At 38.4% G+C, this 27,559-nt stretch overlaps 2 protein-coding genes across 3 annotated transcripts; one reads left to right on the plus strand and one right to left on the minus strand.

The window, feature by feature from the left end:
* trdmt1 (tRNA aspartic acid methyltransferase 1) lies at positions 1 to 8,154 on the minus strand. Of its 2 annotated transcripts, XM_087789133.1 has the most exons (12): positions 8,108 to 8,154; positions 5,633 to 5,719; positions 5,094 to 5,203; positions 4,948 to 5,024; positions 4,008 to 4,079; positions 1,774 to 1,839; positions 1,572 to 1,641; positions 1,435 to 1,512; positions 524 to 798; positions 405 to 462; positions 198 to 327; positions 1 to 123 (listed from the first exon to the last, which is right to left on the minus strand). In XM_087789133.1, the coding sequence occupies exons 2-12, from the start codon at positions 5,649 to 5,651 to the stop codon at positions 23 to 25; spliced, it is 1,056 nt and encodes a 351-aa protein (XP_087645259.1). In that variant the 5' UTR covers positions 5,652 to 5,719; positions 8,108 to 8,154; the 3' UTR covers positions 1 to 22. The 2 variants fall into 2 exon arrangements, with proteins under 2 accessions (XP_087645259.1, XP_087645258.1); XM_087789132.1 differs by lacking the exon at positions 8,108 to 8,154 and having other exon boundaries at positions 5,633 to 5,796.
* On the plus strand, positions 6,984 to 26,722 carry rsu1 (Ras suppressor protein 1). Its single transcript, XM_087789135.1, has 9 exons — positions 6,984 to 7,108; positions 7,215 to 7,331; positions 8,175 to 8,225; positions 10,274 to 10,394; positions 12,344 to 12,462; positions 14,624 to 14,706; positions 15,402 to 15,516; positions 16,040 to 16,172; positions 26,005 to 26,722. The coding sequence occupies exons 1-9, from the start codon at positions 7,000 to 7,002 to the stop codon at positions 26,105 to 26,107; spliced, it is 951 nt and encodes a 316-aa protein (XP_087645261.1). The 5' UTR covers positions 6,984 to 6,999; the 3' UTR covers positions 26,108 to 26,722.
* The last annotated feature ends 837 nt before the right edge of the window (positions 26,723 to 27,559 follow it).

Below are 27,559 nucleotides of genomic sequence, written 5' to 3' on the forward strand. Positions count from 1 at the left end.
AATAAAGATTTTACAAAAACAGTTATGAGACCAGCTGCTGCAGAAGTCTCGACACCACGACGACGTTCAGGCTGTTTCCGAGAACTTTGTACCGCTGCTTGAGTGACACGTCGTCCGGGAAAGCTGGGGAGCGAGAGATGTACATTAAGATATAAAAATCGACAGGATGTGTCATAAACACTATTGGGGTCACTCACAGAAGCAGCCGGGGAAGCCCATGAGGTTGGCCACTTCTCTAGGAGTGAAGTAACGAAGCTTGAGTTTGTCGAGTCGCTCGAGCTTCTCCTCCTCGGACGACCGCTCTAGATCTTTGTACGCACTCTCCAACTGTCGAATACAGATGTTTGCTCTTCGTCTGCTCCCTAAATAAATGAATATGTGAGGAGATGATGTGACCCACAAACCTCTGTGTCAGTGCAGCTCTGCAGCACCGAGCCAGTTCCTTCCACGTAGCGACCGTAACTGTGGAGACGAGATCATGATAATTATAAATAAAGACTGTGGACCGTGACCCGGTACTTACTTCTTGGTGAAGCAGATGGAGCGCCGACACGCAGGCCGAACGATATCCAGGATCATGGCGTAGCGTAGCAGCGTTTTAGGTGGAAGAAGATAAAGTTTCACGTCTGACGGTGGCTCCAGGAATTCCTGGATCTGTCGCACGGAAAGATCCTGGTTCTGATTCATCTTCCTCTCAGCATCACTTGCTGTCTCTAGTTTGTACAGGACTTGTTGTTTGGGCTCAGCTGGAGGAGGGTTCAGGACTGGAGGGTCACAAGCAGCCACGGGGTCCAAGTTCTGAAGATGAACTTTGCATTAGCAAAATTTGACCACATAACAGTTGACTACGTCTGATACTGGATTCTACGGTGCCCTGAAGGGAAGACAACAAACACAAAATCCCAAATCAAAATAACAAAAACCAGGCAACAGGTTGTGGACCCCTTAAGCATGTGTGCAGGTAGAACAGAATTAATAATTTTAAAAAAACGTTACCACTTAAAAACTTTTTTTCTTCATTTTTTCACTTCATTTAAAAATAAAACAATTTCAAATGGTAAACAATATTCAAAATAAAAACACAAATATAAATTGGGGAATTCATATTCATATTAAATTAAATTCATATTTCTTGATTGATAATATTTTTTTGGATTGAGGCAACGTTTTTGGGATTAAAAAATGAAGAACTAATGTTCTATCTATAATATGGCCCAAACACAAAAAGGATTACTTGTGTCCCTCTGAATACAAAGAAAGAAAATATTTTTGAAACCTTGATTGTATATACTTTGTATTGGCATGTACTTTTGCAAAGTATGCATAAGCTATGCAAACAAAGGATAACGTACGTCCATAAATCTATCTCATGTAAATATACCTTTTCCCTAATATATGCAAAGTGCAGTAAAACCCCCGACACAGGAATCTCACCGTCGCATGTGTCTGATCACCATCAGTCGTAAGCTTAGCAATCAGGAAGTACCGCAGTCTTGAATTTGGTATGCCGACCTGTGAACATAAACAAGAGTGTGAGTTTGGCACAAACATGAAGGACATATTTATCTTACAGTTGTGGGCGACACCATGACTTCTTGAAAAGTGTATCTGCAGCTCTTCAGCATCTGCACCATGCGGTCCCTGACAACAGACAATGGTAGAGAAAAGTGGTCAAAATCAGGACAATTATGAATAATAATGAAACCTAATACATTTTAATGACAGAATAATGTTTTGACTTTATTATAAGAATTTAATGAGAATAATAAATACCTGGCAACAGAGCTTTCAAAACCTTTTACATTCTCCAGCAGAATGAATCGTGGCAGTTTTTTCATCCTGTAAACGAAATACTACAATATTATTTACATTGTGTTTTTTAAATTACCCTGCTGTGAATGAAGTCACGACATTTTGGGAAGAAAAAACAACAATACAAAAAAACTTTTTTTTCTAGAAAGATTAATTCATCAGACGACTGCAAGGTGTGGCCCGGAGGCCTTTTGACTGTATCTAGGCAGTCATCAAGAGTTTAAAGTGAAAATAGAATAATGTAAAAACGTTACATATAGCAAACTGACATTTTATCTAGTACTTTTTATCAGTTAATTACTAGATAAATATTTTAAAATTTCAATTGATTTTTTTATATACTCCTTCTTTTTTTATTGTCCATTAGAAAATAAAAATAATAATGTTGAAAAACGCCATTTTGAAATCAGAAAAGAGGATTTTACCTAATAAATGTGAAGTCAAATAATAAAAAATACCATTAACATTAACAATTTAAACCCCAGCTTACGTTTTATTTTTTTAACCTATTCCCGTCATAATCTTTCGTCTACTTTTCTTCGTCTCCTTGTATGGCTTGACAGCCACTCACTAGAGTCACATGAAGTCAATAAATAAAAGATAATTTATTCCAAATGTGTTTTTTTAGTAACTGTCATATTTCCCCCACGTTTTTAACTAAATTTAAACCTCGGTTTATTTATTTTTTGAAAGTCATATTTTTTGACCACACTGAAGTAGTCAACTAACGCCAGCAGATGGCAGTAGAACAAAACTATGTCGTTACGCAGTCACTGAAATATTTTTCTTTTTAATGTCCGCTTTTCGCAGTCGCCCGAAAAACAGTCTGCTGCAGAAATCAATTGAATAAGATAAAGTCAAAAAACAAAAACGAGCGGGACAAAAAATTGAAGACCAACCTATTACCGCCATCTTCAAAGATCTACGCGATGACGTCACAGTGACGTGATCGGGTCATGTGTAACCATAATTTATAAATAAGGGCCGTCACTTTTTTAATGTGCACATAACGACTAGAACTCAAGTCATCTAGCTCGTACACAATGTTCAATGATTCTCAGGGGGAAGGCAAATCAGGGTGGGTGAAGGAAACGCCCGAGATCACGTTCAACAGGTTTGTGGGTGAAATGAACTGGTTTTTCCATCGGAAACAGTATGAGAAGGCCGTCGAGATCAGCACCTGTGCCCTGCAGATAAAGCCCGGCGACCCCAAGTGCATAGTTTTGATCGCCAAGTGCAAAAAGAAAATGTTGGACCACGAAAGGGCGTACACTTTAATCCAGGACTTGTACGAGGGGATCCATCCGCAGGTGAAATTCCCGCACAACGAGTGCAAGAAAATCGTGGACGCTTACGAGTTCACGCAGGCCATCGCGTCCAAGAGCAGCTGCTTCTACAAGCGGCCGGTCGTCGTGTCGGCGCAGTCGAAGGGCGACACGACACATTTCCTCACGCCGCTCCTGAACGACCGGACGCTGATGAACTCTCTGATGAGGGACGGGATGAAGGTGAAGGACTGCATTCAACACTGTCTCGACAGCCTGAAGAAGGGTCACGACGGCGGGCGCTGCCAGCACAGAGAGTGCCACGCCGCCTCGCCGTCACTGTTTGTACATACCATCTACCAGCCTGAGCAGGATTGAGAGGAAACATGTCAGGTGGGAAACCAGAAGGTTTTCATGTAAACTGAAAGCCTCGCTTCTAAAAGGACCGTCGTCTTGTTGTTACATAAAGAGCCGTATCTGGGATCTCAACGTGGCCCGGGAGGAAACTTCCGTCGGGGGTCTTGATAGAGAGGAGGTAGGAGCCTGATGGAACCTCTGTAGTGATGCTGCTGTGAACCAGTGACTCAAAAAAAAAAAAGAAAGGTTCAGAAGGTCGTAGAGGTTCGGCCTCAGACCAGCAAGCTAATAAGCATGTGAAGGTACACATGGTAGACCTGGACCGGGATCACATCTAAAGGGAGGAGTACTGGGAACATGACTTGGTGGTGAATAATGTAAAAAAAAGGTGTTTAGATAGCTATGATTTTACAGAACGTCAAGAGACGCTCCATATGTTGAACCTTCCTGAGGGAATACTCAAGCAACATCGGGTCAATGTATATTAAATATACATGTACATTTGTTGACACCAATGATCTCTGGGCCACATGAAACGAGTGGACACCTCCAAGGGTTAGAATAGGTACAAACCTTGGTAATAGATCAATAATATAGAGGAAGCTCTTCGTCCTCGGGTCGTCCACGTCACCCTGGAGTCCCAACCTGACCAGAAAAATACATGAAAAGGTCATTTTTACATCTTCCATTTCCCCTATTTAAATATTAAAAATAATCTGGCAGGAATCCACTTTTAAAAACATATGACCTGCAAAAATAATCCTCACCACAACACCTGAACTACTTTTCATTGTGTGAACTAGTATTTATTGTGTTTTAAAAAAAAATAGAAAAATGTGGAAATACACCATTTTAAAATGTGAAAAGTGCCTTTACATGATACCTTTGTGTTTTATCCACAGTTCTTATATTGAGGATTTTAATAAATAAGTTTAAAATCAAATAACAGGTGGGGTTTTTTTTTTTACTATCCTGTACCAGACGACATGCATCGCACTTTATTTCAAAATTTCTCATGTTATACTGTAATAAATATGTCCTAATTTTGATATTAGAAATCATATATATATTATTTAATTGGAGAAACAATAATTGTTTTCTAATAGTATAAAGAAAATAGTTAAGGACTGGTTACCTCAGTATGGCTAACTAAGCAAGTATATCTTCCAGTTTAGATTAAACATTAAGAGGCCCTGGCTCCTGCAAGGGTTTGAGTAATGTAATGTAATCACATAACTTAAAGAAACAGTGTGTATGTAATAGCCAGAACATTCAAGTGAAATAGGGTTGCGAGTAAAATTGCTGGAAGGAATGGACCACGAGTTTTACAAAATAATCTAGTTTTATTTAAATAAAAGCCAAGATGATTGACATTTTGAATAGACATTGTTATAATTAATCTTATCTGTTAAATTAATCTGAGTGACTTTACATGCAGCTCTTGTTCGTGGTAAAAATGACAAGATTTATATTCACATTTATAACATGAATGATGTCATTCAGAATACAACACCTGGTGAAGGGCTGGCACGGTGGACTCATCAGCAACATGTCGAAAGATAATTTATTAAAATCCTCGAGTGAGATTCCCTGAGGAGAGAAATGTTACATCAAAATAGGAGAAAAAAAATAGAATTTGGAATGAATTTCTTCTCAAACCTCGATGGTCTTGTTCCAGAGCTGTGTGCCGGGGAAGTTGTGCTGGTAGATGTGGTTGGCGGTCGGGTTGATGTCAATGGCAGCAATAACTTGTGCAGATATACCGCTCTCTGAGGGAAAATACAGTTTATTCAACGAGCCATGAACTGTCACTCAAATATTGTGTTGATCAAATGCATCAGTTCAACCACAACATACTCGCATTATGCAGTAGATGAATAAACCTTGATTTGTGTATGTATTCTTTACTCATAATGTAAAATATAATGTATTTATATTAGAAAGGCAACATTTTAGTATATGTATAAACACTTCAGTTACATTTCCACACTCATATTTCATACAGATGTATTTTAAGGAAAATAAGTTTGTATTTTTGCACTTACAATAAAAAACATGTGTGCTTGTCCTGTGTGAGTGTTAGTGCACAATAACTACACAAGTTTGTATTTTTCTACTTACAATAAAAACATGTGTGCTTGTCCTGTGTGAGTGTTAGTGCACAATAACTACACGAGTACGATGAGACAAGATCTCACCTTTAAGAGCAAAATGCATTCCTCCGATCCCACTGTACAACTCTAGAACTCGGATCTTCTCCACGTCCTCCACGACGGTGTGTCCATCTGTCATGTTGGCAGATTCACCGGCAAACGTTTTCAAAAACAAATCCTCGTGTCTGCACGTCCACATAAACAACCAGGTCTTCTTCGTCTACCGGTTGACAGGGAGTTGAATGTTTATGCTGACACCTAGCGACGAGACGGTGTCATTGTTTATATGACCCCCTAGTTCAAGTTGTGATTTAACTAGTAAGGTTGGTCTGCAAAAGTATTTTACAGTTAAATAATAAAAAAAAGATATTGAATCCTAATGTTGGCGATTGGTCACGAAGGCATAGGCGTATATATTAACATAATTATTATGGAAACTTCAATCCACAAGAAGATTAAAAAAAGATATTTGACAACCAAAACCAAAAATAGAAGGGTAAAATAAATGTGAAATATCTCAAAGGAGTAGAAAAACAGTTAAATTCAACCTTTAAAATCATTCAGTTAATTTTATAATTTGTGTGTTTTCATTTAAGTTTTGGAGTTTTAAGTATATTTAATAAGTGTACTTTATGTATTAATATAATACGTGAGTATGAGTGATCTTTTTTGTGTCAACTGCTTTGATTGTCCACATTTCCCCAATGTGGACTCAATACAGGTGTGTTATACATACACAATTACGTACATAATTAGAAAAACATATTATATTGGGATAAACATTAAAGAATTTCACTAAAATATGCTTCATGGGGAGGTTTTCTGAGTATATCAAAAAGGACGACTTCCCAGGAAATTTGAGTTAACGGCGAGCAGTCTGGCTGCTGCCCATGTGATGTGACTTTCAATCAGTAGAATAAAAAATACAGATGGAAGTTTGTCTTAATTAAACAAATGAAACAATTACACCCATCCTTACAATGGTTTCTTAAATTTTTTTCCCACTTGATTTGGTCCAAATTAAAGTAAGAATAAACATATTACATACATACCTATACATCATTGTAAAATTGATGCTCAATCAAATAAAAAACCTGAGTTCCTGGGGTCCCGGGGGCAGCACAGTGGGTAGAGAAGCCCAAACTTTTACTCACTTCCTGAGTGTTCAGAGAGTTTCTTTTTTAATTTCGGCCACCGAACTGGACTTTAGATATTGACAATATATTAAGACTACTGTCATTAAAATGCGAATAATATATGTTTTCAACCCAACAAACCTAGAAGAAATCACATAATACAAAAACACTAAAACAATGCACGCCTCGCAAGTTGCGTCTTTCTAACAGCAATCCTTCGGGGGAAAGTGAAGTCACGGGCGGCTAAATGTATCCAGGAACTGGAAATCTCCTTTTATGGTGTGTTGGCGTTTCTGTCAACTTCCGGTAGCTTTAGCCTCGACGCTGAGCTCAAAAACTGAACAGAATCAACATCTTCTAACTCCCCTCCGTTTTTTTTTAAAAGGTAAAACATTACATCTATTCATTCCTCTACCTAAGCGTGTGTTCCTCGCCTGACTCATTTAAACCGCCTCTGCTTCCTCTGCTCGCTGGGACTGCTTTCCTCCCAGAGGAAAAAATGTCCAAGTCCCTGAAGAAGATCGTGGAGGAGAGTCGGGAGAAGAACATTCCCGAGGTGGAGATGTGTGACCGAGGCATCTCCAACATGCTCGACATCCCCGGCCTGTGTGAGTGACAACTTGTATCCACTTCAAGTGAAGTGAAGGACTGTCGTCTGGTGTGGAGTTACTAGTCATTGAAGCGTTATTACAAGTTGAATATACTTTGAAGTCTTTGGTCAGTGTTTACTGTGTCATTTGAACTGCTTTACTCTTGTTGACATTTTATTTATACTGCAATTGGTCATGATAACTGTATTGACATGTCATTTAAAAACAAAGAAGCAATTTCTTAACTTTTAACTTGTCTTAACCACATACATAAGTAAGTAATTTTTTATTTGTATTTGGCCTTTTTCCAGACCAGGGTCACAAAGCGCTTAAACAATCAAAACAATATTCAATAAAGTATATACTTCAAGGAAAAGCCTGAACAAATAAAAACGTCTTAAGATGTTTCTTGAAGGAGTCAGTAGATCATCAAACACAGAGGGATAAGAAGATCGTTCCAAAGCTTAGGAGCAACAGTCTGGAAGGATTTATCTCCTCTGGTCCTGAACCGTGTTCAGGAACCATCAGTAGATTCTGATCCACAGACCTCAGAGCCCGAGCTGGGGTGTAAGGCTGGATCTGATCACTGATGTAAGGAGGAGTCTGACGTACTACGCCTAAATAAATACAAATGTAAATGAATGAAAAAGGAATACAAACTGATTATAACTTCCTGTTTTGGCATGCCAATAAAAATAACATACAAATTGCAAGTGTAAAAAAAAACCCCACAGATTGCAATAGAGTTCTCGTTTTAGTTTGGTTTTTTAAACCAGCTTTTTCAACTGACTTACCTCTAACATGTCCAAGAGATTCTCTTGAATGTTCCTATAAAATCGAGCTGTTTGTTCTTCTTTTCAGTCACTTTGTCCAACATCACTCAGCTGGTCCTGAGCCACAACAAGTTGACAGGTAAGATGTTACTTCATCAATCACATCCTCACTAATCTGCCGCCTCTGACTTTTTATTGTTTTGTTACTATAGCGACCACTTGTATTTATCTAGCATGCATGTTTGGACACTATTGGACATGTTTTTTCCTGTCCAAACAGAACGTGACATCCTATCTCCGTCTCCAGATTATGTACTCCAATAGATTGGTATTTATTCACATATTATTCGCGCCATTTAATTATTAATTGTCAATATTAAATTGTAGGTTTGGAAAAAACAATCACTTTTTAAATATTGTTTCACATCTCGAACTAAAAGCAAAAAGGCTCTCTTAAAAATAGATGCAATTTAAGGTTTAAAAAAAAGTAGTTAAAGTCAAAAATATTTCATTAAAACATACATTCCTTCAATCAATAAACATGGAATACAAAAATTGTCAGGAGTTTCCTTTTGTAACGTTGATGTTATATTGCTGTGGCCACTGAGATGTTGCTTATCGATAGAGGGCGCCAGAGAGACACAAATGCGTTGGTTTGAGATGATAACGAGATTGTAGTCGACAATATACCTCAAAGCCATTTTAAATTGTTGGAAAAAAACTGATTATTTAATGTGTGTCACACTGTTTTTTTTTGTATTTTTGTTCTACTTCTAAGTTGCTCTACTTGTTTTACATCAATTGGAGGTAATCCTGAGTCAATGTCACAAATATATAATATATAGAATAATAATTTTAGATCTTAAACGTCTTTACCATGAATTCATTTATTAAACTTCACCAAAAAAAAAAGTGTGCTTTGATCGTAGAATATACTGCTTAGATTGTTGCTCAGGGAAGAAAAAGCACTGAGAAAATGAGAAAAGTATCTGGTCACTTGTGTATTCACTGTCATCTCTGGTGTGTGTGTGCGTCCCTGTCACACAGCCCTACTAAACTCATCGTCATACAACAAGTTAATCGTGGAGCTCCCACCGGTCACACTAACTGGCAAAGTCCTGTATAGAGATCAATCGATAGCCACGTTGTTTGCCGGAGCTTGTAGATACAGTAGGTGCTCTTATCACGCCGGGGGATGCGGTGATCCATTAATTGAACTGTGGTCAGTGGTCCACGAAGAAAGGTCGGCTAAATGAAATTGATTGCAAAAACATCCTCAGGTGACCAGCGGGGTCTGATAAAACCAAACACTCTGGAGGGAGATTTTACTGACTCTGGCACCGTCTCTGTTGGCTTTGACATGGAAGTGTATCAGTGACATCAGAATATTGAGGGGTTGAATTTAACATTAGACTTTTTTATTGAAACATTTTTTAAGCATTGAATTATTTTTCAATAATTGACTTCAGTTCGACAAAAAGTTTTTTATTCTAATTAAATATTTTTTAATTGGTAGCTACATTTAGTATAGTGCCACCATTTGTACAGTACATTTAAAAGGCTATGAATTAAAGAAGAATGATAATTAAATTGATAATTAAAACATTTAAAAATGTAAAACAAATGCAAATTTTTAATATACAAATGATTTGATTCAATTATTCAATAAAAACTAATTCTACTTAGCAATTTCAATTACATGACAAGATGTTTATCAACATTTCTGGGAGTTATTCAAGATCAGTTTTCGTGATTGGTCAATGGAGACCAGATCAGAAGAGTCATGATATTTGTAGAAAAAGCTCATCTTAATGTCGTCCACTTGTAATACTTCTCCACTCCGGTGCACGGGTCTGACTGATACAGTATCAGTATGCTCAGACCCCGTCTCCCGCCACTCATCCTTGTGGCAGGATTCAAGGCAGCGTCTGCTTACTCTGCTTTTATTTCCCGTCCTGCCTTCATCTGTCTCGCCTTCCACGGCTCAACTCGGTAATCCAATTTACTCTCGCCCTGTTTTTATATCACCCGCCGTTGATCTCTGGCCTCCTCTGGTGAAGAAGGAAAAGTGTGAGGACAGAGGTGTGGATTAGGGGGAAAGTGGCTAAATGTTCTCACTTCTGATGATGACGTGTGTGTGTTTGACGCGCTGCTGATACGTTTCCTCTTCATCCGTTGTGCTTCCAGCTGTGCCCGCCAACATCTCTGATCTGAAGAACCTGGAAGTCCTAAATTTATTCAACAATCAGATCGACGAGCTGCCCATGCAGATCAGCAGTCTTCAGAAACTCAAGCACCTCAACCTCGGGTACGTAAAACACAAGAAAACAAATGTACTTTTTCTTAAATGATTGTCATAGAGAGGTTTGTTGCCCGGATTTTTTTGTTTCTGTAATGAGCACATAACAAATAAAACTTTATTCTTTATTTTGCGATAAACTGTAAAGGTTTATCAAATTCAATTTATGTTTACCGCAGTTCACAGAAGGAAATCTAGCATAAACATTAAGCTACAGAGCTCATTGCTACTCTGTGTAAAGGTTTGACATAAAAAAACAAACAATTTCATATTTTTTGTGATAATTGAATTAATTTTAAATAGTCGTGATTAGCAAATTAATTTTGAGTATGTGGCTAAAGTCACTGAAGCGATAAGATCATTGAGACTTGAAGTTATATAGTTGATAAAATGGAAACACAACAATATTCTTTATCTTGTTTTGTAAACAAATTCACATGTGGTATTTGGCAACAGATTCCATGACGTTACAGTTCCACTCTTTCGACGCTAGGGGAGCCAAACTCATTTATTCAATCTTTTCTATTGCTGATGCATGGAGCATGTATACTCTTCCCCAGATGCAACACTAATAGACTCAGGGACTCATTTATTCCTCATGCTCTAAGACTGTATAATTCTGAATTTGGGGGGCCGGAGTGGAGTGAAAGAATGATATTATTCTATTTTATGTTGATATGCTCTGTTTTTTATTAAACTTGCTGTGAACTGGAACCTAATTTCCCAAAGGGGATCTCCAGAGGGATTAATAAAGTCAGTCTGTCTACCTATCTAAACTTAAACGTACATCTTAAAGGGAGCCACATAAATAAAGTCAAAGAGATGCATGTGGCCCCTGAGCCGTCTGATTTTAGGGGTCATAATCTGTGTCCCATCGTTATTAAAAGGAAAGCGCTGATTCAGTTTTGTTCCTGCTGCTGACTTTTTCAGCATCCTGACTTTTTGAGCTTTAAAGCTTAACAAAGGCTCTCATTGGATCCAGTTTTCCACCTTCGACTGTTGACAAATAAGTCTCCTCGCAACACACAAACCCTCTTTTAGCACAATAGAGAGTTCAGGTGTGGTCCCGGATTATATCCTGGTCCTCCCTCAAGGCCAAAATCTCGCTGCCTCCACGCACTGGTTTTGCTCATCACCCACTTCACATGTGGTCGCCGGGTTCCTTCAGCCTCTTTTCCCCAGTAAAACACAAATTGCCCCCTCAGGCTGTCCCAGCTCCGAGTCGGCCAGTTATTCTGAACCCTTGAGCCTCCGTGTCTGTGTGGGTTCATTAGGCTGCACAGCCAGACGCCAATCAAATTAGGGAGCGAGAGCGCTTGATAAGGAGGAGGGTCTAATTGGTTCGGTTAGAAGTTGACTGAGCTCAGTCCGACTTTACGGTTTAGTCGGTGAAAAAAAAAAAAAAGAAAGAGGGGAAGATCCGTCTCACTTAAAAGGTGATGCTATGTGAAGTGTACCTACCAAACCAATATCTCAACGCCTGTCCTTGTTTTCATTCTAAATCAAATCTCGGTAAATGTGTGCTTGTGCTTAACAAGGCAGTCGCTCACCTGTTTGTGTGTCGGACTAGAAACAAGTGTGAGGGGATTACAAAGCTGTCTGGGCGTGTATTGATCAACAAACATCTCCCGGAGAGTAAATCCTCAGACTGCAATTCCTGTTGTATATTCACTTTCCCTATTTGTTTGCTCGCCGCCGTGAAACAAAGAGAGGTCGTCGGGGGCGATCGCCATGTTTAACTCTGTCACGCGTGTTTGATGAGTGAGATTATGGACACTCGTGTGCGATTCTTCAATCCGTCTAATCTGTCATTGAGTGTCTTTGAGCTCCACGTCTGTCCTCTGTGATGGTCGGGGCTCAAGGACACGTCAGAAAACTACCGGCTAAATAAATGCACACAAATTGACTGAGGAGAAACAAAACGGCTTAAACTTTGTTTGTTTTTTTTGACTTCGCAGTATGAACCGTCTGAGTAGCCTACCGAGAGGATTTGGATCTTTACCTGCTCTGGAGGTTTTGGACCTGACCTACAACAACCTGAACCTCGCCTCCCTGCCGGGAAACTTCTTCTACCTGAGTGAGTGTTGAACAGTGTCGGGAAATTTCACTTTCTATGTGAACTGGTTCCAAGTTCAGTTCACCTATTTTAACTAGTTCATAGTTCATAATTCAAAATGTTCAGAAGTTCAACGCCCAAAAATAAACTAGTTAATAGTTATTTTTTTCTATATGTTGCTGCGAGCTTTCCTTTTTTTAAAAGCCATTATTTTACCCGATTCAACATTAAAAATAAGCGTCAGATTTAATTGTCGTATCAGAAACAATGGAACATTTATTGTCAGTATTGAAATATATACACTGTATGTGTTGTGGGATACAGTAAAGAATAGAATGAATTAAATAGATATGGATTAAATGAGAGATGCATTAAGACCGGTTTAGCGGGTTTTAGCAGGTTTCTGCCTCAAAATCTGGAGAGGGTGTGACGTTCATGGACAACAGAAGAAACTATGTTCAGTTTGCGTTCAACCAAAATGTGAACTAGTTCATGAACTATCATTCAATGAACTCGTCAAGCACAACACTTGTGTAAGAATGTATCAAGAAGGTCAACTGTAGCGTAGCGTTAGCATCCATACATCTTTCATTCTGTGTCTATAGATGGCGATGTTTCAACATCAGCCAGGATTACTAGATTGGAATAAGAAGTGCAATGATCTTCTTAATAGTGCTCTTAAGAACCCTTGGAAATAAGGATGTGATTCCCAGACTGGCTCTTGGCTTTAGAAGATCCGTGGCCTTCTTGGCGACCAAATGCTCGGGGATCAACGTCTGGGAAATGTCCAACCTCCACTTATCTAATTTATATACACCAATGCTTAATAAAGAAAAAAACATTTTATTGAATTACGTGTTTAAATTTCCACACACATCTGCATTTATGTACTACATACATTACGTACATTAAAGTACTACATGTAAATATTGTGTGTGATAATTGGGACATAAATTAAACTGAGTTGAAGCTTGGCACAGATGTACATGTAGAAGCTCATCACGCCACGACATCACTTACTTGAGTGACAACATACAAAAGTCCCATCTCCGGGACTTTTGTCTTACATAATGCATGTTTTTACCAAAGACATGGACAGTTTCTCCCTGTCCAGAAGTCAAATATTGAATAGGCACCCAGCATATTCATTTAAAATTCATGCATTCAAATTAAATACAGAACTTCATAGTAAACGGTAATTTCAAATACATTTTAATATGCTGACAAAGACACCGTTTCTTTGAGTGCACAGATGGAAGCAGGGAACTTACCATACAATTTGGTATAAATATTGGTTAGTTAAAAACCCTAAAGCTCAACATTTACAACACATTTGTACAATATTGCAACAATTATGTCAACATTTCCATTTTCCATTACAAGATGCTGTGAAGTAATATTTATGTGTAAAACTCTGGTAAATGATCAATTATGAGGACAATTCAAAGGTTTCACTGGCTATGATGAATGTACCAAATAATGTTCTTATTTGTCTGTTTGGATCTTTGCGCTGACTTGTCATGGCATCATCATACTAATGTGCTAACTTAAATGTAATTTCCTATCATGCCATCATTAGGTGAACTTACTAGTGATGGGTACTGATCCAATGACCTACAACAGCAAACGTTTTATTCAAAACTCTCGTTCAAACAACATGGTTTCGCGATTCTTCTTAATGTTGTGGATCTTCTCTTTCAAAGATGGTTTCCCCTGGAAATATTTGACTTAATGAAGCTTTGTTAAAGTCCCTTTTTATTTTTCCTCGCCAAGTCTTCGGACAAATGAGCTCCAGACTTACTGGAAATGCTGCTGGTGCGATCGCGGCTCTCTTGGAGCCGGCGGGCCATCGGGTACATTAGTCATGTGCACTGTAATATGGATTTCACATTAAAAGATGAATTGGACTTAACACAGGAAGCAACTTTCAGCTACGTCTGCTTCAGTGATATAAGAATCTTGTTCTTGTAGAGCATTATCAAACCTCAACAAATGTGTGTGTTGTCCTGCCGGTCGACTCGTGGTAAATCCTTGTTAGGCTGCTCCGTCTGGATTGATCGTATCCAGTGTGCGAAGCGCTGTTATTAATCAGCTTTGACTGCAGGTATTGATCATATTCCAGACTGATTAAGACTGACGCGTACACACAAGCACACACGCTAACAATTTGTTTCTCTTGCAGCCACTCTGAGAGCGCTGTACCTGAGCGACAATGACTTTGTGGAACTGTCCGCCGACATCGAGAAGTTGACCAAGCTGCAGATCGTGAGTTACAACCGGCAGTTGAACTGCGCCAGTGATTCATTTGCTTAACTTTAACAGCTCAATAGTGGTAGCTTGAGGGAAATAACACCTCCTGCTGCTTTAGCACTTTTACTTCGACTGCTGTGGAAAAGCTTCTGGTTTCAGCAGTGAGAGTTCATTCTCTTTGCTTCTAAAACGGAATCACATTTTAACAAATGAAAATCTTTGTACTATTTGATGTCTACAAGAAGGAAAAGCTGTCAATTTTCTACTTTTTTTATCTGAGGATTTTATATCTCTGCAGCATATCTTGGGTCTGCCCCGTGACCTCCTCCCAGTTGGACTTTCCCAGTAGACCTCACTTGGGATTATACTTTAACTAGCCTACTACTCCGATGACTGAGTTCCTCTGGAGAACTAATCTAGGCCACATCATCAACAATCTTTACACACTTCACAGATCAGTATGACAAAAATAATTAAATATATTTGATATTGTGAGATATTTTAAACGTAATGTTGGTGACAAGACGTAAGTGTCTGTTCAAGTCCCACAATGTTCATTAGGTCAGTTTCTACTGTGGTTATGTGTTAGTATATGTAATAAAATCTATCGTGTCGCACAGACATTTGGTCCCAGACGACCAAATACCAAACCCCTAATGCTTAGACAATTGTGCAAATGGCTACATTAAATGTTCTTCTGTCTTTTGCAGCTGAGTTTGAGGGACAATGATCTGATCGCACTGCCTAAAGAGGTTGGGGACTTGGCTCAACTCAAAGAGCTCCACATCCAGGGCAACAGATTGAGAGTCCTGCCGCCCGAACTTGGTATGAAGACGCACTTGATCCCTTCATGAAGATGAACATTGTTGCTATTAAACCATACACATGCGTTTGTTTGAAATCTGTGGCGGAAATGTTGTTTAAAAATGAGCTACAAGTTACTTAGTTTCTTTCCTTTTTACAGGAAAAGTAAAAATTCCAATACCGTATTCGTCATTACTGAATAACTGTAACAGTTTACAATTGGGGGGAAACACAACTTTCTTTCAACTTCATGATGTGGTAACAAGTCTACAATAACATACAACTTAATATGAATAAAAAGTGCTATGTATTTCATTGAAATTCTTCTGCCCCCCTTGTGCCCACTTACCCTTGACCTGGACAAAATGCCCTCCCTCCTCAAACCTTCACTGAGAGGTCTTTATATAGTCCTTAGCCCTTTTTTAAAACTCTTAAGAGTGAAGTTGCACTACAGGAACTTTGTTTACAATCAAGCACTCTTTTTTTTTTCCGCCCATCATCTGCCAACGAGCAACTACTGACTCCCTTGTGTATTTGTGTGCAGGCAATCTGGATCTCATCGGCCCGAAGCAGGTGTTCAAAGCCGAGAACAACCCGTGGGTCACACCGATCGCAGACCAGTTCCAGCTGGGCGTCTCTCACGTTTTTGAATACGTGCGCTCGGAGACTTACAAGTAGTGAGTTTCTCCTTCTTCTCTTACGCTGCCCTCGGATTATGTGATGGATTCTAAATCGTGTGGCCAGAGTAGAGTTGTGCAGGTGTTATACATTTTTGGAAAAAAAGGTTTGGCGAACAAGTGGTGGAGTGAGTTGGCTCGACGTCTGTATCGGATCCTGAACAGCAGCAGTTTTTGCTCCTGGTGTTCCTGCCAAAAGCAGGAAGAGGGAAGTGGAGGCTGGACTGTGTGGTCCAATCCAAACTTACTAAGTAATAACTATTGCTGGTGCATGGATTAATGGATCAATCATATATGAAGCTTCATTATTACAGTAGGACGTTGTTATGATCATATAATATGAAGTCTTTATGTTCTTCATTAGCAGCAGATATCTCTATTTTCTGAATATGCGTTTGGTTCCATGTGAGGGGTAAAAACAGCATGAAAAGTGAAGCTGATAAAAGAAAAATCAAAATGAGTGTCTACCCTGCCAACATCCCTGACAGCCACTGCCAAGTAACTCCTCAGGTTTGAGCAGTTAGCAGTGTTAAAAAAAAAGAAACGTTTTGTATTCACCTCTCTGTGTGGCCGTTTTCACACTTCTTTTTACATACTTCTGTTCAAGCCAGAACTTTATACAGTTCTATAACCCACACAGGGGTGGACACACACACACACACACATATACACACTTAGTCATTGGCTGTTTTACAGACATATGCTAGTTTGCTTTCAAGGAGATCTTCACACCTGACTTAATGTCCCTTCACTGTTCCAGCACACACACACACACACACATTCACACTCGCACACCATCTGTTTGCACCTGCAAACCTCATATTGAGCTCATGTCTAAATGCTGAAGTGTGAAAAGTAATTATATCCTTCCTTATTTGATATCATAATTCCTATATTATATAATAAATTGACTTTTGAATGCTCAATTCAGTGTCAGAGGAACACTCTCGTCATCACGTCCTTTGAGTTGGTCGCCAAGTTTGTGTGTAGATATTAACGTGGTTCCAGCAGAGTCCATTCACGAGGCCTCTAAGACGGCCACTGTCCACTTCTCTCTGCCATGAGGGACGACGGACAGGCCCGTCCACGAGGTCACGACTGCACGACAACAACAATCACACAGGGCACACTCGAGCAGGCCTGTCGTCAGTGTGGGGTTACAAGTCAAATAAGGAAATGAAAAGATGGATATTTTAAGCAAGTAAGTAAGTAATATTTATTTTATTTATTTATATAGCGCTTTTCCAGACCAGGGTCACAAAGCGCTTTAACAATCAAAACAATACTCAAAAAAGTATATACTTTAAAGATCAAGATAATACTGAGAACAACACAGGAGTTCCAGAAAATCAAGGAAAAGCCTGAACAAATAGAAACGTCTTAAGATGTTTCTTAGAGGAGTCAGTAGACTCCATCAAACTGCAATCATTGTCCAGTACAAAAACACCGCACTTAATCTAATGCTAATGCTAACTTAAGCACAACAAGAAAACTGGAAAGAAACTAATGGAGTTCATGACTATCTGTTTGAGATTTGAATCCATTTTATAAAATGTTGACATCAAATATTGTTTTCCCTTTGAGAACTTTTTAGTGTGAGCTTCAGGTTATTCAAAGTGTAAGATGACACCTCAACAAGTCCAATAAACTACAAATGTAGGACATTTTATTTACGTCTGTTGTTTTGTTGGTCCTCTAAATTGTTACAAACCAATTTACGCTGAGATTTGACTGACATCTTCAAGCCTTGTCAAAGACATCTCTTTTGATAGGTGTTCCATAGTTAATCCATTATTTACCAAGAAGAGAGAAATGCTGGTGCATATTTTGTTGCTATGAGATTGTGTTTTGGTTTGACAAATTATGTCTAAGAGCAACACAACTGTCAGGAACTTGGAAGCAGTTTGATGCTTCACTTCTTTAAAAAGAGCTGTGATGAAATCTTTATTTCTGAGAACTACCTACATCTGATGGTGCGACGGCTCAATTCCTGGTGACAAGGAACAGCATGAGTCGGAGAACAACTGAATAAATTCGACTTCCTCTAGAGAACTCTACTCTTATTTTCTCTGCAGTGTAAAAAGAACTTTCATCCATTTGTTTTAAAATTTAAACTCTGATATTTTAATCACAATCTATAAATATCAAAGTTTTTTTTTCAATTCTCCAGGAACATTGCAGTGTTAGATGGCTTGCATCATCCTGAACAGAAATGTAATTTCATATTCCCAATCCTTTTTTTTAGTGCTTCACATTCTCCAGAGTGTGTGCTGGATCATACCCAAATAGTTCTGCACTGTGAAGTGCAGCGTTGTTCACATACATGGCTAACAAATGAGGCAACTTGAAAATGAAGAGAGCTCACATTGTAGCTCCCATTCTCCCCTCTTCCCTCCCCTCATGAAAACATGGATAAGTCGACCAGCCTTTTTCACTCCTTTGAAACTGTGTGTCCATGTCTTGTTAAAAAACTTGTTGTCTTTCCAGCCATGCATAGCCACAACACATCAAGACCACATGGTGCTAAAGCAGATAAAAAGCAGAAAAGACAGTGATGAAAGTATTTGAAATGACATTTAATATACTATTAAATTCAAGTTTATTATAATGTGAGATAAAATCTAGAGTCATTGTTATTCTTGTGATTGATGTTATACTTCCTATTTGTGCTGGGGAAAATATCAACATTCTTATATTTTTTCACCATGCATCAATACATGAATACTTTTCATAGAAAGAGATCCTTTTTTTGTCATTTTATAACATAAAAAGTCTCAGCAACTTTTTGACCATCTTGTTTCTGAAGCCTAATTATTCTCACAGAAGTGCAGTGAACTGACTCTCGGGTCAAATGATAAACTCTTGATTTATTTTTGAATGTATTTTCTTTCCAATTAAAATTATACCATATAGTTTACCTAAAACTATTTATCTAATATTAAAATTAATTCTGCATTTTTATTTTTCATAAAATAATTTCCTCACAATATTTTCTGTTTTCAATGTAGTACTTTTTTTTATTGCCACTCTCCATACAACCCAATATTTGTGAGTTCAAGAAACCTCATAATTCTCATTCTATTGCTTGCATTATGTTCCTATGATGATTTTAGTGACAAGTTTTTCTAACTCTGAGAGAATTACTGATGGTAGGAATTGAAGTTTCAACAAGCCTATATTGAAACTAATGGAGACTTAAGTTTGACAGAGTTGCAACATGGTGGGTAGAACCTGATGAAAGTCAAACTCCTCAAAGGACGTGGACAAAAGGATGAAGACACTCACTCATTTTCCAGCGAGGATGAATAAACCATTTTCATGGTCTGCCAATAAAGTGATCAAGCGGCTGGAGGAGGTGATCAGCAAGTCATTAGACATCTCTTGTACTTCAGCAAAAATGATTTGAGGCGTATCGATTATGTCATCTGTAACTGTCTTGTTGTCTGTTAAGAAATCCATCACGACTTTCAAACGCAGCATTTTTTTTCCCCTAAGTTTCCACTGAAGCCTTATTTTCCTCACAGAAGTAAAAAGGCTTTAAGTTCAAATGATAAACTCTTGAATGAACTTTGAATGCATTTCCACTTCATTTATTTGGTCAAGTCAGCAAGAAAGTGTAATGACAGTGTGATTTAAAACCAGGAGCTAAAAGGCTCACTTGTTTGTCAAGGGTCTTAATTAGAATCTTCTTGTCTCCCCACCCATGTTTGCGAGCCCCCCCCCCCACCGCCGTTCTCTTCTCCACTCCTGTCGGTTGCTTAAAGAAAGTAGCTAAATTGCTTGGCAGTCCTGGTAAAGATGGGGTGGCTGAGAGTGGAGGGAACCCATGAGATCAATGGCCTTTGGCCTCCCTGAGCATTTATCACACTCTCACTCATTTTTCTTACTTACTCTCTCTCACACACACAGACACACACACTGAGACGTGTTGACCAGTATAGTGGTAAAAGCAGAGCAATTACTAATTTCCAATATTTTTTTTTCTTCCACAAACGGACTCCAAACTTTGTCGTGATTAATTAAGCCGTGTGGAATAGTTGAAGCTCCGAGAAGACATAATCTGGAATCTGAATCCATTCGCCTCTCATCCTCAGCCTTTAATTGGCCCTAACAATTCATCACTGGAGCTGCTCGGAGCAAGTGGAAATCTTTAGGTTGATCGTACCCTCAACTGGAATCGGCTTCAGTGTACAACACAAACTACTCCTGCAGGATTAAACATTCACCCTTTTATTGTTTGACTGTTATGAAACACAGACGAGTTACCATTGGATTGAACCCAAAAAGTTCAGTTCCACGTGTGGATTGTTTTCAGTCTCCATTGTCTATCTGAAGGTTCCTTCAGCCTTACTGACCTTCTGCACCTGCGCCCCCTCTGTCTGTTCCTGTTTACAGACCTTACTGTTGAAGATGTAGTGGTTCAGTCAGATGAGTAAAGGTCGTGGCAAAGGTCACTGGATGCGAGGTTAGCTGCCGTGTTGCGTTGTTGTCCGTGCAGAGGGCGACTTCACTAGCAGTCTTCTGGTTTTAACTTTTATTTCAGACGGCCTGTCTGTTTCGTCGAGTGAAGTTATGTAATTCAGTCGATTGTGAGATAGTTGGTCAAAATGATTTACCTACATGAGCAAGATTTAAAAAAATATTGTTTTATTGAAAATTCTAGATCATTTCTATATTTATTTGGACACATTTTGGAATAGTTGTAACTCTTCGAAGGTTTATGAGTTTATGAATCAGGGCTCGCTTTTTGTCATTTTTGTAGAAGTTTGATCAACCAAATGTAGACCAGCCTCGCCTGCACCTACGTCAAGAGTTACCCTTCGCAGTACAGTAACTCCTGAATGATCAGTGTGACGATTGAAATGATAAAAGTAAGACATTAGTTTTTTGAATTGGAAAAAAAAAAGAGTCAGAAACTGATTTTAAATTAGAAGATAGTTGAGCAGTGTTGTCTCATATTTCCGAACACAAGTATATGTATGTATAAAGCAGTTATCAGTTTCATTTAATGAGGTGTTCCAAGTCCTACTACACCAGTTACAATATTTGTACTTTGCACTTCCTGCCATAGGAAAACTGAATAATGGTAGACTAGGAGTGAAAGTTTGTAATCCTTACTATAAAAATGGTTCAATGGTCACAATTTGATTATTTTTGTGACTGCTTTTCACTTAATCTTTCATTAAATACTCCCAGTATATTTTATTTTCTACATCCAAGAAATCAAATTTACTCAGGCTACCAGATTCTGGAGCCTTTTTATCCATCTTTATTAAAATGGTTGCATGAAAAAAGTGTGATTGGTGAAAAATGCAGCTTAAAATGTGTGAGAGGAGACTTGAGTGACTTTGGTCATATTTAGGTTTGTAACTGTTCAACCGTCACCAAGACTCATGGACCGTGTTCAGATGTATGTGATCTATTCTACCAATGCCTTCAATTAAGGGTATATTGAGTTTAGAGATTGAATAATTACCCATGAGTTTATAACTGACGGTGTTAAGAAAATTGAAACAATAAACTAGAGGCAACATGAAGCACAATTATAATACTACTCTCCATGTTAGGAGAGGTAGATTATACTTATTGTTCTTAAAACACAAATGTGTAGCTGTTCACATTGTTACCATGGCTAGTTGCAACGTGCACTTGCTGTATCATAAAACCATCGCCCAGAATCTAGTCTGTGGTTGCTTTGGATTAAGTGTTTCTTCTCCTCATGCCAATGTGAAAACTGCCATGAATTGATGACTACATCGATCAAAGGAGTAAGTGCTTGTATGTGTCGCTATTGATGGGCTTGCAACCTTTCCAGGGTGTCCCCTTCCTCTGGCACCAGGTAGCTAGGTCAAATCCTCAAAGTTCTTAGTAATTGGAAAATAGTTTTGAATATAAACATACAAGATGGCAGCATCCAAATACATTTTGGGGTTTTCATGTTTTGCATATGACCATGAACCAGACCTGGACTTGATCCTCATGCCTTGACTTGCACAAACATTACAATGTATCAACATAAACTAACAATCATGTCTGCTATCTTAAGAAAGTTATTGTAAATCCGATTCTTCCATTAGGAAATAATCAAATAAAAAATGTGTGACAGCGCAAATAAGAACTCCTTCAAGTTTTTAAGGCACTTTATCCTCTTACGACATGAAAGGACATGGCTGTTGTTTGTTTGCTTGGAGAATAATTGGGCGTCTTTCTTTTAAACCACCCGTGGGAAGCATTCGATACCCTGTGACTCCGTCGTGCTGTACGAACTAACCTTTGTAAGTTGCTAGAGAAGATGAATATCAATATGTTACAGTCCAATAAAGCTCAGTGGATGCATGTTGAGAAAGGTCTGTTTGAAGTAGCGAGGGATGATTTTCTAAAGTGAATTCATCAGGATAAAGAGTTTATTGTATGTAAAAAAAAAAAAAGGCCTTATTTTAATGATGTTTATCTTGTGCCGCCTCCAGCTATCGAGCCGTCCATCATTAAAGAGGCTTCGTGATGCTGGCACTCCACATTGATTAATATTTTTCTGACACACTGACTGATCGTTCCCCTCCTCCGCCTCACGCCCTCCCTCCCATTCATCAATGCTGGAAACCCCAAATTATGCTAACACCATGGTTTCCGTCTATTCTTTATTTATTTTAAGACAGCCGCGTATTGCTCGAGCTACTTATTGATTTAATCGTTCCTTCCGGAGAAGATGAGCACATGATCCAACAAACAAGCTTCTCTTTAATCAGCTCCATGTCCTGATCATCGTGAGGCTCTTTTAATGTGGTTTGAAGTCTGTTAGCAATTCACAAATGCAACACTTGTCTCAAGTCTCTCTCATATTGAGACCGAAAGAATGATTTGATTATATTATTGTCATGACAATGACAAGCTGATAGGTATCAGCTTTAGCATCTGGTGGACTGATAAACCTTTTTATTTGTTAATATCCATAATAAGTTAAACTTTCCACTAACTTTAGACCAAATAGATTTACAAACTCTTTTATATGGGAGTTGAGGGATGATGGTAAGTCATTTTGTGGCTGAAAACCAGCCGTTCAGATTCAAGTAGTTAAACGAATGTTGGCAAACCATGTTTGTGGTTATACAGCTTTGAACTTGAGCCTCATTTTGTTTTTTAAATAATTGCTCTGATCAAAGGCACTCAGTCTGTACACAACCTTTAACATGTTAAGTTGTAGAAAAGCTTTTCCTCATTTACAGTTTTAAACTTTTACACTTTGGTTTGCATCAATTAGTATTTCTTTAACATCTAAATAACAATAAAACATTTAACACACATGTACAAATTCAGAGAATTAGTACGTAATTTTGAACATTTTGACTTTCCATTAACTTAAGCCCCTTTTTTTACAAGGACCAATGACTACTGGCTATGAGTACATTTGGCACAAACAAGTTTTTCTTCTTTCTTTCCTTCACATTAGACTGAAATGCTATTTTTTTGAGGCACAATTTTGACCTTCCACTGACTTTAGACCATGCAGATCGTCCAACCTTTTTTACATGCAACTTGGATTGGAATTTCATTACAGAAATCTGACAACAAGCTGTTTGTCCTTTCCTTCCTTTTGTCCTGTCCTTCCTTTTTGTTACGTCTAAAAAGTTCCTCATCGTCGTGATGCTCACACACAGGAGTGAAGAAGCGTGGAGCGGCGCGTGGTTGAACCCTACAGTGTGACTCGGCAGACGTCTCCATGTGCCGGAGACAGATGGTTGACGGTGACGGTTGTCCTATCTATATGAGGAGACAACAATCCTGTTACCATGGAGAGGCAGCGCCTCACTCCGTCATGCTGTGCGCCGACTCGCTGACGGGCTTCAGATATTAGGAAAAATGGCAGTATTTCATTTCCATTTGACAGTGTTGACATGGGATTGAGGCGGGGAAAGGAGTGGAGGATACAAGGATGTTCAATCATCAGCTGACAGCTTCTCCCTCTGTGGATAAGTTCAGAGGCTCCACAGTGGGCTCACGGTGTCGACTGTTGAGCAGAAGAGACGACTCGGAGGACTTCTGCTCTGTAGTGATTCAGCTCTTAAGTCTCGCTGTAGCTAAATCCCTGCCGTCTTACGCACTTTAACTTGGTGCCATAAAAGAAAAAGGGGGCATCTGCTGTCGTGGTGAACATAATGGCTCTGCTTAAACAAGACAACTGTATGTTGTTTATTTGTCAAGTGAGGCGGATAAACTGGAATGAAGACATTAGGAGCCTCCTGCTGCTGTTGCTCTCACCAACACGGAAATATTTAAGTGAGTGATCGGTGAAGACTATAGGTTTCATCTCATTTGGTTTTATGATCACAGAGAGGGGCTCCAACCGTTCTTTTTGCCAGCCTAGCAACAAATCCAGAAAGTGTTTCCCTGGGATAATGTGTTTCTTAGCATTATCTTTAGAGATAATGGCAAGAAGAGGAAGCGTGTTAACAAATGTAAAAAGAGAGGGAAAATATTTCAACAATTGGAATCAAAATGCAAGACAGTTATGGAGCTGCAGGCACCGTCGAAGGATCTTATCATGGAACCAGAGTTGGAAACAATTCTGCCTTAACACTTCTTTCACTAACTTTAGACTCCCATTTAAATTAAAATCCAATTATTAAAATGTAATAATGACTTCCATTATGAAAATAAGTATTCAGTCAATAAAAATAACATCTGATCACAATCAATCAATTTTTATTCACAGTTAAAGAGAACTAATTATAAACCGTTTTGCAGGAGGTTAATAATGTAGATATGTGTGTACATTTTTTTAAATGAATTGCTTTATATAAAACCAGCATCATCTAAAGAGGCTTTTAGGGATGATTCCTTTGATATAAGCATCATTAGCCTCAGTTTAATATTCGGAAAGTTATGAGCTGTTATAACCCATGAAAATGCACTAATTTCTGATCAACCTCCTCAATACTAAGTCAATCGGGGTCAATATTTTAGTTTTGACCTTTTTGCTAAACCCGACTTTTAAAATGTGTTAACTTGCTCAATATTTACTCAAATTTAAAAAGGTTGGTGTCAATGCTTAGCAAAGAAACATAATAATGTTAAATTTAAACATTAAATAATGATGTAAATCATTTTTAATCAATAAATTAACGTTCAAGTAGAAAGAATTTCCTCTTAAAATATGCATAGAAAAAGCAAATTGAACAAACGTACGTTTTTATACTTAACATTTAAACAACTTGTGGAACATAAACATATAACTCAATTATAAGTTGTAAATATGAAACATGAAGCACACTTACGGTGAATTAAATTGATTAACCTCATTAAATGAGTGTCGTAAGTGACGCTAAATCCAGGAAGAGGGAAATACACAAATACCTAAATAATGTACAGTATATTCAGGCGTTAAAAATAATAATAAAAGCATACAAATAATTATATATATAGTTGTACAAACCCATTTAATTAATTACGGCTCATGGCTAATATCAGACAATTATATAAAATAGTTAAAGGATTTAAAATAAGAAATGAGTAATGACTTGGAATGATTTGTTTTTCTAATTGAGAAAAATCTAGAAAATATAAATTAACTTTTATTCTCTGTCAACTGAAATGTTTTCACATCAGCCTCCTGAGTCACATAATAAATAATAACTTTACCTCTCGAGCAGGTACTTTCACTTGCAGGGCAAACACTCTATTGATGAATGAACAGCAGCGCTGAGAAGCCATACAAGTGATTAAAAGAACCTCACGAAGCCGTGTTGATTCTTCGTTCCTCTCCTGAAGCCATGTTTTTTTGTCTATTTCCTCATCATGTGGATGTTGGTCTCACACGCCTCTCCCTCCTCCTCAGTCTCTACAGCAGACACATGCAGTCCAACCCGGAGCCTCCGCCCAAGAGCAACGACAAGAGCAAGAAGATCAGTCGTAAGCCGCTCGCCGCCAAAAACAAATGAGACGCCGGAAAATGTTCGCTCGCGTCACTGCATGTGCCTTTTTTTTAAAAACATATTTAAAAGCCATTTTTATGACTTTATGAGAGTGTTAACCATGTTCCAACTTAACCTTAAGTCAAGGAGAAACCTCTCCACGTCTTTTATTTAAACCACAGCAGCCTTTAGAGTTACAAGCGACTGATCCAACATTTCAACAAGCACGTCTGAACAGTCTGGTATTGTTCCTGCTCGGGTCAGTTTTTGACTTTAAAAACACAGTCCGCAGCTTCGAGAGCAGATCTATAAATGTAAAATATAAATATCATTTCTACTTCTTTTTTTTTTATAAAGTGTGAGTTAGTTTCAGTGTCACCAGAGACAACATGGTTCCATCTTTCCCACACTTTGACGACTCACCGTGACTTACAGCTGAAGTCAAATATGTTTTGTTGGAATCCTCGTGAGTGTCGGCCATGTTGGAATGTATCTCTCTCAAAGTCTGCCGACGAGCTGGTCTTTTACTTTTATATCTTACAGTCCAACACATTTCACTTTGCAGGTGTTACGACAGTGTAACGCCGATCACTAACTGCCTTGTTAAAGCATTTATCCTTTTAAATAAACAATCACTAAGAATTCTTCTTGTTTGCTTTTTTTTTCTTTTTAATAAGTTCCCATTTCAGAACCAGGTCCAGGAAACTCATGCAAGAAAGACCCTCAAATGCAAAGTTGTGTAATTATGTCACTCAAGGGGCCACATTACGCACTGTGACTGTTGACTGAATGTTGAAAGCAAGTCTTCATGTTGTGACTTAATAAAAACAATATTATATTCTTTGTATAAAAATAAATCAGAAACAACATGATAAACAAACAATAAATTATTTGAATGGCAAAATGAGTACCTTGAAGAAATAAAAGAATAAGTTTATATTAAAATATCCTTCCAGAAATCTACATAGTTCTACTCGGCACTCATGAGGGGCCACATATACACAATCACAAGGCCGCCCATGGCCCCCTAGACCACACTTTACCCAGGTCTGATGATGTCGCCAGAAATCCCACCGTGTTGGTTTACGATGTTCCTCCTGATACAGAACCTTCCTGGTCAATATCGTGGTTCATTTAAGGCATAAATTCAGCTCAGCAACGTTGATTCACGGAGGAAAGAATGATTCCAAAAATATCTTCTCGCTAATGAAGTCTCATTTAAAACATTTAAAAGTATGTTTGTATTATTTCGGACGGGTGTGATGTCACCACTCGTCTTTTGTTTTACACACAAATTCTAGAACTGACTGATTGTCTCAATTTCATACTTTGTTAGCAGATGGTTGAAGTTCATTACTTTCCAATTTCAGGCAAAATCTCATCAGAAAATGAACTCTAATAAAGTTGAGAAACTTGTTTCCAAGATGAGGGTTTTTCCTTCAATTACAGTCTCGCCTCGACGCTGCCACAGATGAGCGG

The sequence above is a fragment of the Callionymus lyra genome, chromosome 4, assembly GCF_982586985.1.
Source record: "Callionymus lyra chromosome 4, fCalLyr1.hap1.1, whole genome shotgun sequence".
Taxonomy (NCBI): Eukaryota; Metazoa; Chordata; class Actinopteri; order Syngnathiformes; family Callionymidae; genus Callionymus; species Callionymus lyra.